General features: G+C 41.5%; 1 protein-coding gene across 1 annotated transcript; it reads left to right on the top strand.

The window, feature by feature from the left end:
- Positions 1-5,659: 5,659 nt before the first annotated feature.
- On the top strand, positions 5,660-6,840 carry LOC147880593 (uncharacterized). Its single transcript, XM_087370640.1, has 3 exons — positions 5,660-6,145; positions 6,231-6,416; positions 6,559-6,840. Exons 1-3 carry the CDS (start codon positions 5,660-5,662, stop codon positions 6,838-6,840), a joined length of 954 nt encoding a protein of 317 aa, XP_087226766.1.
- The last annotated feature ends 12,150 nt before the right edge of the window (positions 6,841-18,990 follow it).

Genomic DNA, 18,990 nt, shown 5'->3' with positions numbered 1-18,990 from the left:
CAAAATAGACTTTAAAGCCTACTTGAGTAATGCATTCAAACTTGCATTGCTCCATCCATAGATGGTTTGCAAGTTTAGTAACTCAAGGGAGGCATGTAGAATAGAGAAAGTGGACCCCTCAAACAGTGGAGTCGATGCTGCGGTAAAAAGATCGTCCTGCTCCATGCTATCATCCCTCCCTTCAGATTGATGGACATATAAATCCCACACCATATCATCAAACACATCCTCCTCCATGGCTTCATGAGGTAATGGCAAAGGGCTAATATCACCATCACTCCATGCATCCGTAATGGTCCCTCCTGAAGATCCCACCTCATATTGCCGACGCTTTGCCTCCTCACGGTGAGCATAGGGCAACATATGCGGTGTGGCACTGCATCCTGTATCAAATTAAAACGGGATCATAACTCAAACATATGAACACCCATAGGTATCTCAATCAACCTTAACTCTTTAACACTTACCATGTTTACGGTTGCATCCCATTCTCCATACTTTGAGATGTGATTGAGTGTAATCCTGCGTGCACGATATATGTTTCCTCGACATCGATCACACATACATTTAATTTTTTGCTCCAACCACATTTCGCAATGGTGGATACAGAGGGATTCATCCTCAGTGGAGCTACTTGTTGAAGATGAAGACATCCTATAAACAAAAAACCCAAAAAAAATTTTCTTCAAATATTTAATTTTAAAACTCTATGGCACATCTAAAGACACATCTAAAACTACATCTGTCTATTCTGTGGTGCACGTCTATAGGCACGTGTAAAACCATGTCTGCTCTGTGTATATAGACGCACAATTACACGTGTATTTAGACATGCTTATAGATGCGGTTTTTAAATCTGCTTTTAGCATGCTCGCTTTGCTTTTCTTCACATTACTTATTAACAGATCCACAGTTTCGATGCTTAAGAGGAAGGCACCCACACTTACTTCTAAGCTTACACTTAAGAGAAAGGCACCCATACTTATTTCCAGGCTTACAGGAGAAGAGAGTACACAAGGAAGAGAAGCAACTTTAAAGAAGGAGAAGAAGCTTCCATACCTCTATCCAAGGTAAGTCTCTTTACGATTGATCTTTTTTGAAAGTTGCTCTCTTTGGATTTGTCCTTTGTCATATCCAAGAAACGAATGATTTTGGTATCAGTATTACGTTTTTGTGTCGGGCGCATGTCCTTTTCTACTTTTTAGAAAAGTCCATCTATCGGAGCGTGTCTAAAACCACGTCTATAGGTGTGTCTAGCCTGTTTACAGACACAGACAACCGCATCTATAGACACGCTATTATATGCAAAAATAGACGTGCTTCTCATACGCATCTATAGACGTGCTCTGACAGTAATCTTTTCTGACAGTTATCTTTTCTTTCGTTCCCCTTTCTTCTCAACTCATCAGTAATCGTCTTTTTTTCTTTTTTCCAGTTTATCATGTGGCCAGGAAGCTCTTCGGGCTCACCTGATCTCCGAGAGTCTATTTTTAGGGACTTATATAACCTTTTAGGGCATTGTCCCAGTCCTGCAGAGTTATACGGGTATATGACGGGTACTCTAAACCCCCCCCAGGAGTCGGTACTATAGACTCCAAACCACCCCACACTAGCTGAGATTACCCCAGTAGAGTCAGCACAGCCCAGCCAGCTACACAACTGAGGCCCTTCTCCCATGCCGTCTTATGTCCCTTCCCCCATGTCATCTTATGCTCCTTCTCCCATGCCATCTTATGCCCCTTCCCCCATGCCATCAGGAGGTCCTTCTGTCTCACAGAGCCGTCGGCGTACTCCTGTGCAGTCGATCGGTTCTCTAGCTACGAGTGGTCCACGTAGTCCTGTGCAATCTCTAGCTATGAGTGGTCATCATACTAGCTCGACACGACACGGTAGCAAACGTAGTAGTAGGGAGAGCAGTGGCGGATGCATGGCATAGTGCTTTGGGAGGGGTGGTGGTGGGGACGATGATGATTCAGATGACTTGGACGTGCCTCTAGGTGATGGTATGATCTTCTATGACATCACTCAGAAGGAGGCATCTTAATGTATGCATGGGGGAAGGACATGATGGCCTTCATGCACTCTGTAATTGCTAACAATTACAGAGATTGCTTTATCCACTATAAAGACTAGCTAAAGAGGTTGGCTGATGAGACCCTCGTTGCTGTTCGCTCTAGGTATCCTAACCCCCCCAATCGTCAGTTCACAGATAAATGGGCCAAGTCAAAGATTGTTACGATACTTAGCAATAAAAGATCTTCGCTTAAGAGGCAGGCAGTAGCGGAGCTTGCTAGGGTCGAGGGAGATCAACCACCAAGGGGCCCGCCCCACACCGCTCACAAGCATGAGTGAAAGAAAGCAATGAAGTCAGCGAGGGAGGACCCCAGTCTACAGCACGTGGAGGCACGAAGGATCCAGATGGAGCAATATGGAAGCGTGCATTTTGGAGCAGGGGGTGTTGAATCATGGGAGGCCCAATTTGTAAGTATCTATCTCAAATTATGTTGCTTATGTAGTTTATTAGGAGGTTGTTTCTTTGTACTAACCCCTCCACAAATTGTGTTGTCTTGCAGCTTGACATCGTGGGCAGATACCCTACTCTTGTCGAGACAGCCTACCACCACCACCGTCGCAGAGGAGATACATGGAAGCACTTCTATCATGACGGGTTGATTATTAAGGAGCAGTATATCCGGGCTACTGGAGCGGCCCCTGAGGTATTTGAAAGTAATTAAATAATGTCAATATTATAAATAAAGATTTGATTTTTCATACATTGATATATGTTGTCCCTTGTTTACACGTCCCTGCACAAGAAGATGAGGAAGAAGACGAGGAAGGAGGCGGAGAAGGGGGCACAAAAGGGAGCGCAGAAGGAAGCGTGGAAGGAAGCGAGGACGTGGAGAACATAGATTAGTCATAGAAGTAGTGCTAGCTACTCTTTTTTGTACTTAAAGCCACTGGCTTGGCTTCGTGTCTCTTGTATATACACTCCTCTTCCCCTCCTCTTATTTTTTATACTTGAAGCCACATGACATGGCTTAGCTTCGTGCTATATGTACATACAAGCACTTTTTGAGCTTTCAATTTTATTGCGTTTTGGAGTTGTAATGTTTTATTTGAAATTATAATTAAAATGTGATCGGCTGTAAGAATTCAATTACACAATGTGGAAATGGGATTCTTGTAACTATATAGCATACACAACAATATACACAGCATTCTGTAAATTAAAAAATATATATTATGTAGTGCGTCTATCAGTGTATCTATATACGCGTTTGTTTGTTCAGGAAGTGTCTATTTGTGCGTCTATAAAAGCGTCTATAAGACCGTTTATAAATGCATCTATACACGTGTTTAACAATGTGTCTGTCTGTTTTTTAAATTTTTTAGCAGAGCATCTATTTAGGCATCTAGATGCGCATCTATACGCGCGTCTGTTTGCTATATAGATGCGCTGTTAGACGCGGGTATCTAGACGCACAAATAAACACGTCCGTAAGTTTTCTTTTTAGTTCAATAAATGCATTTGTGTGTGCATCTGTGGGTGCTTTGTCTTGTTGTGTCGGTCATCATTAGGCTCATTGTTTCCAGTTATGTCTCAATGCAACTACTTCAACCTTTGCTTCGAAGCCTTGATTGGAGGTGAGGTACTCAACGAATTATGTTAATTAGTGAAGTGAGGAAGAATTTGATACTTACAGAAGAGTGCAGATTGCTAAGGGGCCGCAAGTAGGGGCTTTGTGTAGTGGCTCACGCCATAGAGAGGAGCAAAAATTGGAGAGCTACAGAGAAAGAGAAAATATAGCAAGTACCTCGCACACAACCACTCTTCATTTCATCTTTGATATCACCAGTTTAGTTGCGATGGTGCAAATCGAGGAGATCGAGGCCAATTATGGGTGAGTGCTTATTGATTTTGTTGTCCCCAATAATGAATTTGAAAAGTGTGAAGATCATTGAGGAAAGTTCAAAATTGCAAAACAAAGCACTAATTCTCAATTTTTACAATCGTACCCCAATGCCAATGAGACATATTGAAGGAATGTGCACAACTAGTTTACTTTTTTTTTTTCCAAAGAGACGTTAATTTTGGAAATAACACAACATGCACATCAACATATCGCTGGAAGGCTAGGTGGGGGATCGAACCCTTGACCTGGGTTTCATAACGATCTGCCTCAACCACTAGGACACTCTTCCATTGATACAACTAGTTTACTTGCCTGAGGATAGATCTAGGGGCTTCCACTTTGTCCTATCTGAGGCATTCAAGAGGCTAGGACCGGCCCGAAAAGATGAATGAACCAAAGTGCAAAAGATTATGCACACTTGGATATTGAACCCACGACTTATTCATAAATATTCGTGCTCTCTACCACCAAGACCCACACATGCTTAAGCACGTAAGAGGTGTATTCTTAATCATATGTTTAAAAACACTTATCCCGGTCACACCGACACCAGAAAAAAGCTTTGGCAACGTAGGGACCTGCCACATCTGCTACGGACAAAGCGAAGACCCCTAAATCTATCTTCATTCTTAGCGTGTGCTAGAAGTGTTCCATGGTGAAGCCATCATTGTTTTTCTCTTGTTACTAGATTCAATTGCGTGGCTGCTCGTACACGACTGATTTAGGAGAACCATCTTCTTTTTTACGTGTGCATGGCGTCGTGTAGGGGTAACGATACAAACAAGCAGGTTGCAATCTCACAATTAAAATATTATCACGAATAAGAAGAGCAGACACGAGTAGGTGCGACTATGCAGCTGTGGCCTGTCCACGTGAAATTAGGAGGTTGCGCTGCAGCCCATTGGAAGCTCTGGGCGATAATGTCGATGCAAAGTGCGTGTTGTAGTTACGTAACTGTGATGCTGGAGCGCCGTAAAATAACAGGAATAGGCAAGAATGTTGGTGTGTCAATCTTTGGTGCAAATCACTAATTCAAAGCATGTTTGAGGTCGAAGGGAGGTGATAATACCGTGGTGTATGGTGTATAGTAGCTGTCTCGAATTTGCAGCCCTTTTATTGGAATTGCTGATCATACATACAATAATACGAAATTTGCAGCAAGGGTTGCTGATAGGAAGTTGAGGCATGTCATAGTGATCAGCGGTGCATGATCGATTGAAAGCACTGCTGATCGATCGAAAGCACTGCTGATTGCTCTAAATCAGCAGCAGAAATCAGCAGAAATACTAGTGCTACGAGCTTGAGATGCAGCAGAAACCGTTAGCCTCTTCGTTTTATATGGCGCTCCTCCTTCTTCATCTTCTTCTGCTCCTTTAGACCTGCCGCTCCACCAATCACCTGCAGTTCTCTAGGCAGCCTCCTACTTTCAATCGCCGCATCGAATATCAGGGGAGAGAAACTGACCATTAGAATTCCTCAGGAATCCACGCTTGCTTGCACAAGACCAGATCCAAGAAGGGCTCCCAATTGGAGGCAATACAGCTGATCATGAAGCATTTTCAGATGAGATTTAGCTGGTGGCGATGGAGAAAGCAAGCTGCGAGCTTGTTCGTTTATAATGATCATTGTTCGTGCTGCTGAAGGCACTTCAGCAGGCTCCGCGAGCATCGGCCTCCTCTTGAACCTTCTTCTTCGCTTCAACAGTAAGCTGTGAGTCTAGTTCTGAACTGATCAAGGGCACCATGTATAAAGCATACGACGGCAAGCGGCCTGCTTCCTTTGAATTGGATGACCTTAGCCTTGGACCTGCCTGGTCCCCCTCGAGATCGACGGGTTTTGATCATCCCCCACGCTTCCCATCTTTTCCGCAGTCTCCATCTCGTGATAATTTCTCTGAAGAGGGATCTTCCTCCTCTCACCTGTTTGATCGTTCTCGAGATGTTGATCATTCCTTGCCCTCCCGATCGGCCTCCCGCAGGGAAGCTCCGCGCACACGATTCATAGGAATGGCTAATATTGTTGCTCCTCAAATGGGCGCGTATCAGATATGGACTCCGAATGGGATCGTTAAAGAAGAGGAAGAGCTTGATTTGGATGGGGAGACCAAACGTCGCAGACGGCTCCGCACAATCTGGCTAAGTTTACTGCTGTGCATCGTGCTTCTGGGCATTTGTGCTCTCATATTCTGGCTGGTTTTTGTGCCTCACGATCTCTCAATTGTGGTTCAGGTTGGTCTCTCTCTTCTCCCCATTAATTCCCAAGGCTATCAGTACCGCTCTTACGTACGCATCAATGTGCCGTTTCCATTTGCAGGAAATTTCATTCCAAGGATTCTTTGTGGAGCAAGGGCAGGATGCGAATGGCGTGCCGGGGCAAATGGTTACCTTGCTGTGCACCATTCCCATGCTCTTAACGAACCCCTCTCGATTCTTTGGGTTTCATGTTAGGGGTGGGGAGATACAGGTGATCTACTCAGAGTTTCCCATTGCGGTAGGGCAGGTAAGATCCTTTTGAACCACAAACACAAGCTGATTGGTTGTGTGCAATTTTAGCCACTATTTCTGCCGACAACACGGTCAAACAAATAACAACGGTCACTGTAAACAAAGGATCATTGAGTCTCTCCTTGCTTGCTTATCAGATCCAAGAGATGGACCTCAAAAAAGGCAGCCAGACAAACATGTCGATCATCGTGAACTCGCAGAACATTCCAGTGTATGGGGTAGGGTCGAGTCTAGCAAGCATCTACAATGCGCAGGGAGTGGCGCAACTTAGCATTGTCTTTCACGTTGCATGCAAAGCAAGGGTTGTGGGAAACCTTATACAACCCAAATTCGCAAACTCTGGCAGCTGTACTTTCAGTTTGAACACAAACTCTAGCAGTCTTCAGGTGATGAACGAGCAATGTTTGTATTCCTTGTAGTTCATAGGTCTGTGCAGGAGCAATATTCATCTTTTTTCACTGTTATATACTTTGTACACACACAATATATTCCTACGGTAGTTCAATGGTCATGTGCAGAAGCAATATTCATCTTTTTCCACTTTTATATGCTTTGTACACACATAATATAAATCTAAGATAGATGATGGATCATCCTAGCTTATCATCATCCTATCATCATGCATTCAAAAAATAGGTCTCTTACACGAATATACATACATTCTTGTGTGAATTCTAGAGGATGGATGGCTAGGGGATAAAGTTTATCTAGGTGAATTTAGGAGGATGAATGGCTAGGTGTAAAGCTTATCTCAATGAGAAAGCATTGGTCCTTTTGCTTTCTAGATATAACATGTGCTTTCATCTTGCTCCAATTCCAAAGCTAATCTTTGATGTTATTATTCTTGAAATTTTGAAGACAAGGCATGTTATTGTCGTCATCATGTAGTACCTAGCCTTAGCAATGAGCACAATATGGAGACACTATGCAAGTTTTTGCAAGGGATCATTAAAATGGTGAAATTAAATTAATCACACTCACATTTTCTATCGAAAAAGGTGGGTTTTTACTTTTGTCATCACAAAAACTACGAGAATGAACACCTGAGAGAGAGAGAGAATTAATAGAAAGGGGACCACTAAACATTCAAGCCATAAATATATGAAACAAATCGGAGTATAACCCTTTTAGGTCCCCCTTCAGTATTGGAAATATATTTTGATCATGTAGCTACATAAATCAGGTCCGAAAAAATCCTCAACTAGAACATTAGTTCCTTTAGCATATTTCCCGATAAGTCGCTTACTTTTACTAGCAAAAATCATTTAGCATTTTTAATGGTAACGCCTTTCCTTTTTTTAATTAATCACTCCTAAATATTCCATCTTATCCAAATACTCAACTATAAATCAAAGTCAACTTAGAAGTGGAAGAAAGAGCATTTAGCATTGTGTGGCCCTAGGAGCTACTATATCAGCTCGCACCTTTACAGAGAAGTTGCAATATTCTGGAAAAATACAAAGAAGATCAATTTGGGAAAGTCAAGGTGTAAGTGGAAGCATACACGGTGATGAAAGTACAAGTGTTACAAGCTCCCATGCCATAACTCCTTGTGTGGACACTAGTATGCAAGATAGTTTGCCACCTATGCTCGTGAAGCTAGATCAATAACTGCGACTCCCAACTTCAGGCAACCCATGATAGTTGAGAGCATCCGGATTCAAGATTTGAAGAATGCACAATATGTAGTTGGTAGACCAATCTTGCGGTCAAGTTATCCACTAAGTATGGTTGATAACGATGATATGAGAGCTGCATGGAATTGCATTGCTAACTATGGACCGAGCTTCAAGCCACCTTCTTACCACACATTGCGTATGACATTGTTAGATAAGGCATATACAGAAGAGAAAGAGCACATAAACCGTAGCATTTTTTAGCAACTCCATGACACTGGATGCACAATTGTCTCAGACAAGTGGATGATCATAAAATGCCATGCTTTATTGAATGTGATGGCTATATCACCGCATGGGGAGGCCTTCCACATGTCAATTTATGTCTCACATGTAAAGAAGTTGGGGCCATATATGGCTGGTGTATTATCAAAGGTTATAAGAGAGTTAGGCCCTAAAAGGGCCTTGAAAAGGTTGTGCAAGTTGTCATGGATAATGCCAAGAGTTGTAAAAAGCCAGGTAGAATATTGCAAAGGGAGTACACCAATCTATATGGCGTGTTGTACGCATACTTTAAATCTTGCATTGAAAGATTGGTATAAAAAAGTGCCATGGTTCAAAGATATTGTTTGTGAGGCTTGAGACATCGTGAAGTTAATACGATCAAAGAAACATCTTAAATCAATCTTTAGGTCTCGTGATGGTTCTACCATGTTGCAATTGCTAGCAACCACAACTTTTGCTACATACTTCTACACGTTACAATCCCTGGTGAAAAATAGGAGTTTTCTTATAGAGACATTTCGTTGTGATGCATTTGAATGATGGATGTCAGAGTTGACCAATAGGGAAACAAAGGAGAAAATGCATGAGCTGAAAGAAAAATTGGGATCCCCTACACTATGGAAATGGTTTGAGGATGTTGCTAATGTTATGAAACCTATTTTATATGCGCTTAGTCCTTTGGAATCAAAGGCTCCAACAATCGAAAAATCATGTATGTACTTTTGGAGTATTGAGCAAGCTCTTATTGCGAGGAATCCCCTTGCTCACCTAGGCCAAGAGAATGACAGAAGACCATTTAATGCTATAAAACACAAGGAATTGTGGTAATTGTTTAGGCCTCGATGGGAGTAAGCTCATGATCCATTGCATAGTGTTGGGTACCTTTTAGACCCTGAGTGGTGGAATATGAAGCCCGAAGAGATCCCAATTGTTATACATGACTTTCATAAGGTGGTGCAATAGTATTATCCCCAAAACCATGAGTTTGCAAAGTGTTGTAATGAGTTAGCCAAGTATCGATGCAAGGAGGGGTTGTTTACATCGAGTGATGTTCAAGCATTGGCAAAAACTACATTTGCTTGGAAATGGTGGATGATGAATGGTGGCACATGTGAGCTTCTAGAGTCATTACAAGTACATTCATAGTACTTTATGAAATAGACTTCTAGAGGATGGGCTAAGAAGTTAGTGTACATCTATGCCATCATGAAATCTTGGAAACATTAGGAGATGTGGGATATGAGGAGAAAGTTCCAAAATGGACCTACGATAAGCAGTCCCATCATTACAGATTCCAGAACCCCAAGAAGAGGAAATTGGGATTGATGGTGCAACCTTGGTGCAACATTTGAGGAGGATAGCGATGAGGATGAATCACATAAAGATGAAGGAAATAATATTCTCCTTCCACATGGGTCTGAAGATGAGGACATTGATGATGACCATGATGAGGATAGTGACTCATGAATTGTGGCAATAATGGCAATGATGTTGATCGTGGGTTTTGAATGTCTCATTGTATTCTAAATGTGTTCTTGTTTTTTGATTGCTGGGTGGGATAATAATTTTGTACTATATGGTATTGTCTCGTCACATGCTGTCAATGGGTGGCAATATGATATAGTCTCCTCGTGCATTGTAAATATCTTGTGTTTAGGGTTTGGGCTTTGAAGACTTGATTTTTCCTTGTTGCCATCACATAGGCCTTTGGCTGGTAATGCCAATTGCGGTGCTCTTGACTAGGATCATTTTCTCAAGAGAACGCCAACTGGCATACCACTCATCATCATATGCAACAGAAGCCTATGCGATGGACAATTGGAAGAAGCATCTACAAAGTGATATTTCTTGTCTTTTGTAACATTCTTTTTGGATGACTTTCGAGATAAGTTTTGATTAAGAGGGTTATGACTTTGAAGACTTGATTCTTTCGTGTTGCCATTGCATATGCCTCTGGGTGGTAATGCCAATTGTAGTGCTCTTGAATAGGTTCATTTTCTCAAGAGCACGGCAATTGGCATACCACTCACCATCATATGCAATAGAAGCCTATGCGATGACGTGCGAAAGAAGCATATGCAAAGTGATATTTCTCGTCTTTGGTGACATTCTTTTTTAATGACTTTAGAGATAAGTTTTAATTGAGAGAGAGAGAGAGAGAGAGAGAGAGAGAAAGAGAGAGAGAGAGAGAGAGAGAGAGAGAGAGAGAGAGCTTGTGATGAAAGTGCATATAATTATATTTCAATGGCAAATGGAAAATGCCTTTAAAGTTTACTTTGTATAGTTTGTCATGATTGAATCAATAGTATTTCTCTTGCATGCATGCATGTACCGTGTTCCAACACTAGGTCAACAATGAGAAGAATCAATTGTTTGTCATTTCTCTCAACACCTACCTTCTACACTTAGACCTTTTAGCTAAATCCTACACTCATAAGAATTAACAGTATGCTAGTTTTCTCTTTTCTTTTATATTTTAGAATGGAACATACGTACAATTAATTTTATTTTTCATTTGGGATTTATTTAAAATATTGAAACCTACTTATTGTTTTGGGATTGCTAGTTTGCGAATTCGGATGGAATGCACATGTGAGTTCAATAAACTATAATTGCAACCTATTTTATTCTATAAATTTCAATTATGTATTACTTTGTTCATTTATAATTGCAACCATATAAACTTGAAAGAGAACTTGAAAGAACATATAACTTAAAATAAAGTCATATATTTCCATCATAGAGAATGTATACATATATTTCCATCGTAAAGATAACGTATAACTTAAAACAATGTCATGGTCCTGGATACAACCAGCACCATGTACAATGACATTGATAGTTGGGATTTACAAAGTGGACAAATAGATCTACTCGACTAGTAATCTACTAGACAATAAAGATGAAATTTGTGGCCACAAGGCAGAGAATAATAGCCAGTTGAGTTATCAAACAAACACTGGCATATTGGGCACAAACAATTTTCTAGGCTATTGGAGGGAAGCAGTTGCATGGCATATGGTTGAGAAGGTGGATGTTGACAAAGAGCTAACCATGCCTCCATGCTCGCATCTCTGATCAGTGCTGCACATTCATTGTTGGCCTCTTGCCACAACCGTGTGTTGAGGTCCTCCTGGCTCTTCAATTGGGCTCATAGTGCTATAATCATATTCTGTAGCTCTGGCTCGATTTGTGGTCTTTTGGTTTCTAGATGTTGGACTTACTTGAACCGGGCTACATTGTCTTCATGGAGTTGCACCACTTGTTGGTCCAGTGGTCCATGTGCACCCTCCAATGCCTTGGACAATTGTGACTAGGTGATTGTCACATCAGTATGCCCACACGTACGCTTGTCCTTATAAGATGAGAAGTCCACTTGGATACCCTGAATGAATTGTGCGTATAAGAATTTGGAAAAGTACATTGCCACTTCATTATGGTGTGGCACCTTTCCATATACCTCAATATATATATGCCTAGCATTTTGTCAAATTCGTTCGTCTCGATAATTTGCTATGTTCCATCTCCCATGCTGGTCCAAAGCTTGGGTTGGGGTGCTTCCATCTCCCCCTATTGTTCTTCTACGTCTCCTTGCTTGGCTTCCTGAGTCTTCCCTTCATCAACCTCTAAGGGCCAGACTGCCAAAAGCTCTTGTTTGGAGACGAGTTTGTTCACTTCTTTCCATTGTATTCCTACAAAACCAACACCAGTGGTGTTGATTGCTAGTTCGTATGTGATACTTATTGACAAAAGACATAAGAAATGATAGTTCTAGTATTAGAAGCATGAAAATTTTGAATTATCGAACATACAGAACTCCAAGCTAAGCATACACAGATGTATGTGCAATAGTGTCTAGCACATGCTCGAAGTGCAAGCATTGATGCTTAGCATGTCGAGCCTCCTCTTGCATCAATGGATGCTTGCTTGCTCTATTCTCCTCTTTCGTGCACCACTGTTGGTTGACAATGCATCCATAGATTGCAATTGTCTTTTCCTCTCCTTCAGTCCCAAAGGTGTTCCCTTCAACGTTTGTACTCATTCTATCGACTTCTCTTGTTCCTTCTCCATAGCACGTTGAACTTGGCCATAGATAGACCTTTCCAAATCTTGTTTGCTTTCACTGAGCTTCTGGAATGATTCTTCCAATTCCTGTTGCTCCAAGTCCATGTGCTTTGTCACTGAGCTCTTTGTTTTGCAATTGGATATCCTGCATAATATTATGCTTTGCCACAATAGTAAGATTTCCCAAATGTGCAAGTTTTTCTACTTGGGCTCTTTGCACCTCGCTTGCTTGCATAGCCAATGTCTGAGAATGGTTCAATCGATTGCAATAATCGAGCAATCCAGCATGTCCCAACATAAATGGCATCTTTTCAAATTAAAAATGCTTTCAAGCTCAATAATTTTGTTTTTGAACAAGAAGTTTATTACGATAAGTTTGATAAACAGAAGGTGTCCCTAAAATATTACAAGGCAAAAAATGTGGCTTATGTTGCAAGCCTACGGCAAGATTCATCTCTTCCATAGGCCTCATAGCCCATTCTCCCTCACATTCTACTCTCTTTAAGATATCAATGGTCTCTGCAGGTGGCTTTCTCTGATGGCAATGTGATGCATCATTTGTTCCTATGCATGATGCTTAATGGAATTAATAACATAAGAGGGAGGCATTTTTTGATCATTCTAAAGATAACCCTAGGCATCTTCAAAAAATTGAATCATCTCAACAATTATCCATCCCAATGCATAGGCATCTACGTGGCATGTATATCTGCCTCTTAAGGCAACTTCTTGTAGCTCGGGTGCAAGACACTTTTTCCGCCCATGCTCTTCCTCTTTCCTACAAACTCTCTCAGCAAAGATCTATCTCCAAATATTGCTTCTTCAGATGCTTGAATTCCTTTTGACTCTCTGAGAAGTCCATGGCCATCCCCCAAACTATGATGCCTACTTGACATCTACCCTTTCCAACAAAATCCAATAAGATGTTCCCGAGGTGCAGGTCTGTGTGTGTCCACCTTCCTACGTGTGGCCTTGCCAAGTGCATGGATGATATGGAGGAGATTCTCACAAAAGACATTGATTCAAGCAATATATTCCTTCTCCAATGTAGCTTGGACTTCCTCGCTTGCTGTGGCCATCAGATCTACTCCTCCCCTTAGAACATGGTGGAAGTAGCATGTGAAACTGCCCTGGTCCATTGGCAGAATTTGAAGGAGCTACAACAAGCTACCATCATTAAAGTATGGCGTGATGGTCCACAGTGGCTCTTCTTGGGTTGTTGCAATCACACATACAAGGACTTGTGTAAAATCTACATGAGTTGTTCTCTCCTTGCTTCTCATGTACGTGTCCCAATATTGCCCTTGTACTTCTTTCCTACATATTCCACATGATATGGCAACCCTGCAGCTCCTACCACTGCACTTTAAATACAATGCCATAGGATCCTAAGCCAATTTTCCCGCCAACTTGGATCTCTCTCTTATGACATAGGCCAAGATTGACACTCTGTCTATGTTACTAGCCACGTGTTGTGCCCTTTGAACCTCCTCACATCTCAATGATTGAGAGGGGATTCTGCTCTGGAGTACGAGGGGATGTGAGCTCCCTCTTAATCCCACATGTATCACAGAAATGCTAAAAGTCGTGAGAGACATACTCTCCACCATATTAGTCCGTAGGCATTTAAGCGTGCTACCTGATTGACTTTTAGCCAAAGCCAACCATTTTTGAAATACCTGGAACACATTGCTCTTCTGAGCTATAGCATAAGCCCACACTTTCCTAGTTGCATCATCAATGAATGTTACATAGTATTCAGCCCCTCCTAATGATCGTGTAGGCATGGGACCAGATACATCTGAATGCACCAAATCAAGCCTTTCAAGCTCTTTCTTTTCCCTTCTTTTATGGGCTGATTTAGTTTGCTTCCCATAGAGATAGTGCTCACAAAATTCAAGATCAGAAAAACTCAAATGTGGTACATAACCCAAACGGCATAAGAGTTTCATTCCATTCTGGCTCATGTGCCCCAACCTGCAATGCCACAAAGAAGTACTTGGCTACTCGGTTATTGCAACAACATGATCAGACACCCCTAATACATGTAAGGGATACAAAGTCCCACACTTGGCACCCCTAGCCAAAACCATAGAGCCCTTCTCAATTTTCCAACTCTGAGAGCCAAAAGTGGTTTGAAAACCAGCATCATCTAGTTGACATGCTGAAATAAGACTCTTGGTCAACTTAGGCACATGTCTCACATTTTTCAAACAAATGCAGACCCATTTGCAAAAGAAAATTTTATGTCACCTGCTCCCACTATGTCACATGCATAGTTATTTCCAAGATGCACACAACCTGTCTTTCCATTGTCATAAGTAGAGAACCATTCCCTATGGGAAGTAACATGGAATGAAGCACCAGAATCCAAAATCCAATCCTGGGAATATGCATCATCTGAAGTGATGAGCAAGTGTGCAGGTAGACTAGACATGAAGAGAATGTCATTGTCACTATCATCAGTGACTGCATTAATTTCCTCGATCTTCATTTTCCCTTTGTCGTCCCTTGGACTCTCTTCCTTCTTATTTCCACCCCAATTTGCATTCTTTTTCTTATCATTTTGCTCTCTTTTCAGCTTGTAGCAATCCTTTTTCATATGGTCCTTCTTGCCATAGTGGTAACACTCAATGTTCCATGCCCTGGATTTGCTACGAGACTTTCCTCTTTCTTGGGACTTCCCCCTGAGCTATGATCTATCCCTTTGCACATTTAAGGCTGTATCCTGCTTATTGCCATCCATAGACTTCTGTCTAATCTCCAATGTAAGGGAAATATTGCCTTAGTCTCCGCTTCAAAATCCATCTTCTGAGCCTAAAGCTGGCTGAAAATAATATTGAATTCATTCAAGTGAGAAGCAATGGGGACCCCTTCCTATCTGCAGCTCAAACAACCTCTTCATAAGGTTAGAGAGAGTTTCCTTCTCATAAGTGGCACACAATTTCTTCCACAACTCTTCCGTAGTCTGCTCATTTACTACTGTGAAATAAACTGACTCTGCAAGATGAAGTCTAATAGTAGACTTTACTAATGCATCCAACTCATTCCAATCATCCACAGACATATCTGCAGGCTTAGCTTCAATCCCTTCTAAGGGTTTAATCTACTTCTTTTGAATAAGCACATCCCTTATCTGTTCTTTCCACAAAGAAAAGTTTGTCCCATCAAACTTTTTAATGCTGAAAAACTTTTTTTAGACATGGAAGAGAATGCCATAATGCAAATGAAACAAAATCTCAAATGCTAGTACCTACAAAAGAGAAATCACACCAAATACCAAGTGCACCCACAATATGTCTACTTTAATGAAGGATAGTGTCACAAACTCAAGGCTCAAAGCATCAAAATGCATCTGACTCATGTGCATATTCTATGCATCCATATGAGCAAATCTGGCCCAAAAGAAAATGTCAACCCACAATGACAAAACAAAGGCAAATATAATGCCAATAAGAGCCAAATGCCTCAAGCATAAACACCGTCCATGGGCATAAATTCCTTCAAAGAGACGATGGAAAAGCACAGAGAATCACAACTCCCTCGATTCTTCATGGAATGGCAAGCAGCTTTGTAGACATATGTTTCAAGCAGTCCTGGATCCAACGGGATAGACAGCTCTACAAATGGAGGCCCGGATGTTGAGATCCCACTCACACAGGAAATGGCGAAATGAAGACTTCAGAGTAGACAAAGATTCACCACAGCTTCAAAAGTTCATGGAACCAGAAGCAGCTTCTCAAGTAGAAGTTTTGGACCACTTTGGATTCACTGGGAGTCTCAGAATTAGAAATAGTGGCCTGGATATGGAGATCCAACACACGAAATCCTCGCAAGAAATGAATTTCGTCACTTTTGCAAGAGCTGTAACTTTTCACTAAAAACTCGAATGACAGAGATGTTAAAAGTGAAAATGTAGCTCTCAATCTAATCTACAACTTTCTTGAAGACTTTAAGTTGAAATTCTATCTCTATCTCTAGATATTTGTGCTACTACATATGTGTCTCTAAGAAGATTTGCTTATATCCTGCACCTTCAACTTTGCAACCCAATAAAACAAATGCCTAAGAGGATTTTGCCCTTTTCTCTCCAACTGCTATAGCAGCTCCAAAATCTGTAGCTCCTCTTGCTGAACAATGATCTTTGGGATGCACCACTCTCTCTTTAGGTTAGAGGCTGCACTGGGTGTTGAGATATCGAGCTCCACTCGTGATATGCCAGGGTGACCGTTGTGCATTTATGTCACCGACTTGTTAGCTGCAGATGCAGTTGGTACACTGCCCATGAATAATAGCTGGATGACAGCTATCTTTATGTACTCTAGTTCGTGGCTCAGTTAGTATGCCACCTTAGTTAGCTGAGTTTGGTTTGAGACCCACATATAGGGTTCTTCTATTTCTTTATACTAGAGTTCTTTGGGCTTTCACAACTAAGAAGAGGAAAACTATTTTCAGCCTCTACCTTTATGTGTATTCCCCCATTGTGTATGTGAGAAAGCCGCAAGTGAGACTCCTTCCTTCTCTCCCACTATCTTCACATGGTATCAAAGCCTGGTTCGTGGTAAGGAGCTCAAGAAAGCAAACCAAGTTCGCAGTGTCCTAGTAAGAGGACCAGTGTTGCTTTCCTTTTTCGAGTTTGGGAGCAAATCTCTATAGGTAGCACAGCCAGAAAGTGCAAGAGTGCATCGTCTCAGATTGAGACGCCCTTCGCGGTGTGGCGAGAGGGCAGTATATGCTGTGCGACCGGGGGGAGCCCTTGGTGACTTTATTTTTCTGATTCGAGGCTATTTCGGGGCCTGTTTTGGAGGCAGAATTCTCCGCAAGCACTAAGAAAAAGGCCCTATTTTTGCTGTGCGACCACTGCTCTGTAGGTCGGTGAAAAGTTTCTGTAGAAATAACATCGTATGCATGTGCGCAAAGATATTGGGAGTTATAGAATCATCCTTATTTCCTATTGATGCAAAATCGTCACTAGGAAGTGACTGTGTGGTCAAATACCACTTTCGTCACTTTTGCAGATTTGCCCTTATGAGGCAAAAGTTGTGTTTTTTGCAGTGACACAATATTTTACAGTGTTCTGTAATGGCGTCTGATTCTCTTTCATAGATTGTCATTGAAAAGCTTGACAAGAACAACTTCCAAGCATGGAAGTTTAGAATGACGAATTTCCTTATGGGAAAAGGCTATTGGGAGTTCATTACAGGAAATGAAGAAGAACCAGTTCTTCCTAATGTTCCCAATCAACAGGAAATGCAGGCATTTAAAGGATGGCATGAGAGAGCCAGAAAAGTTATAAACTAGCTGTCTATCAGTATTTCAGATTCTATGATTGTGCATATTTAGGATGCAAGTACGACAAAGGAGGCATGGGATACTTTGGCAGAAATGTACAGCACGAATACGTAAGCCAGGAAAATGCAGCTTAAGCAGGAGTTGCACAATGTGAAGAGAGAAAATATGAGCATCAATGACTACCACATGAAGGTGAAGAAAATTGCAGATGCACTTGCTTCCATTGGGTCGCCAGTGGAAGATGATGATTTAGTTTCTATGACCTTGAATGGTCTAGGAATTATGCACAGTTCTCGACATCCATTGCCGTCCGTAAAAAATTTCATGATTTTGAGGAGTTGTTTGCTCTTCTAATTTCTGAAGAGCAAAGAAATGGTGGTGCATCTTCTTCAGGAGGAACTTCAAAAGAAACTGTCTTCTACTCAAATGCTAGAAGAGGTAGAGGCAGAGGTAGAGCAGGCCGATCTGGAGGCCGTGGTAGAAATCAGAATATGCAGCAAACTCAAGAAAACCTGTCCTATGGAGGAGGACGTGGTAACTCTAGATGCAGGGGGAGGCAAAGAGGTCGTGGTGGATGGTAGAGAGGCCAAAATGCAAACAGCAGTGTTGAATGCTACTACTGTGGTAAAATGGGTCATATGGCTAAAGATTGCTATAAAAAGCAGAATGACATCATGAATGGAAAATTGTAGCAAGGGAATTATGCATCTTCTAGTAGACAGGGTGATGACAGAAATGAGCATCTGTTTATGGTGGTGCAGCACATGACCAATTCTGTGACAAGTGCAGAAGAAAGCAATGATGTGTGGTATGTTGACTTAGGTGCATCAAAGCATATGACAGGTCATGCAGAATAGATGCAGGATGCAAGGAAAATGGAAAGACCAGGATTTGTGGAGACTGGTGATGATAGTACACATCCTATTGTGTAGATTGGTAAAATTTATTTGTCTATGCAGGATGGGAAAAAGAAATACCTGTCTGATGTATTTCATGTCCCGAATATCACCAAGAACCTGGTTTTTGTTGCTCAGATGGTTGAGCAGGGATTGCAAGTCAAATTTAATCCTCATGGATGCTTTGTTAAGGATATGAAAAATAATAGTCGCTTGATAGCAAAAGGAAAGAAGAAGGGCAGGATGTTTACATTGGATGTGGACATGCCTGAATTGAGTACAGCAATGTTTGCACATGGGACCGGTGTAGTTACAGATATTGATATCTGGCATAAACGCATTGGTCATGTTAATGTACAGCGACTTAAACCAATGCAGGCCCAAAATATTATTGCAAGATTGCATAAATTCAAAG

Source organism: Dipteris shenzhenensis, chromosome 32 (genome assembly GCF_047967505.1).
Source record: "Dipteris shenzhenensis isolate YYH24624 ecotype China chromosome 32, Dip_SZ_1.0, whole genome shotgun sequence".
Taxonomy (NCBI): Eukaryota; Viridiplantae; Streptophyta; class Polypodiopsida; order Gleicheniales; family Dipteridaceae; genus Dipteris; species Dipteris shenzhenensis.
This window is presented reverse-complemented; position numbering and strand designations above follow the sequence as displayed.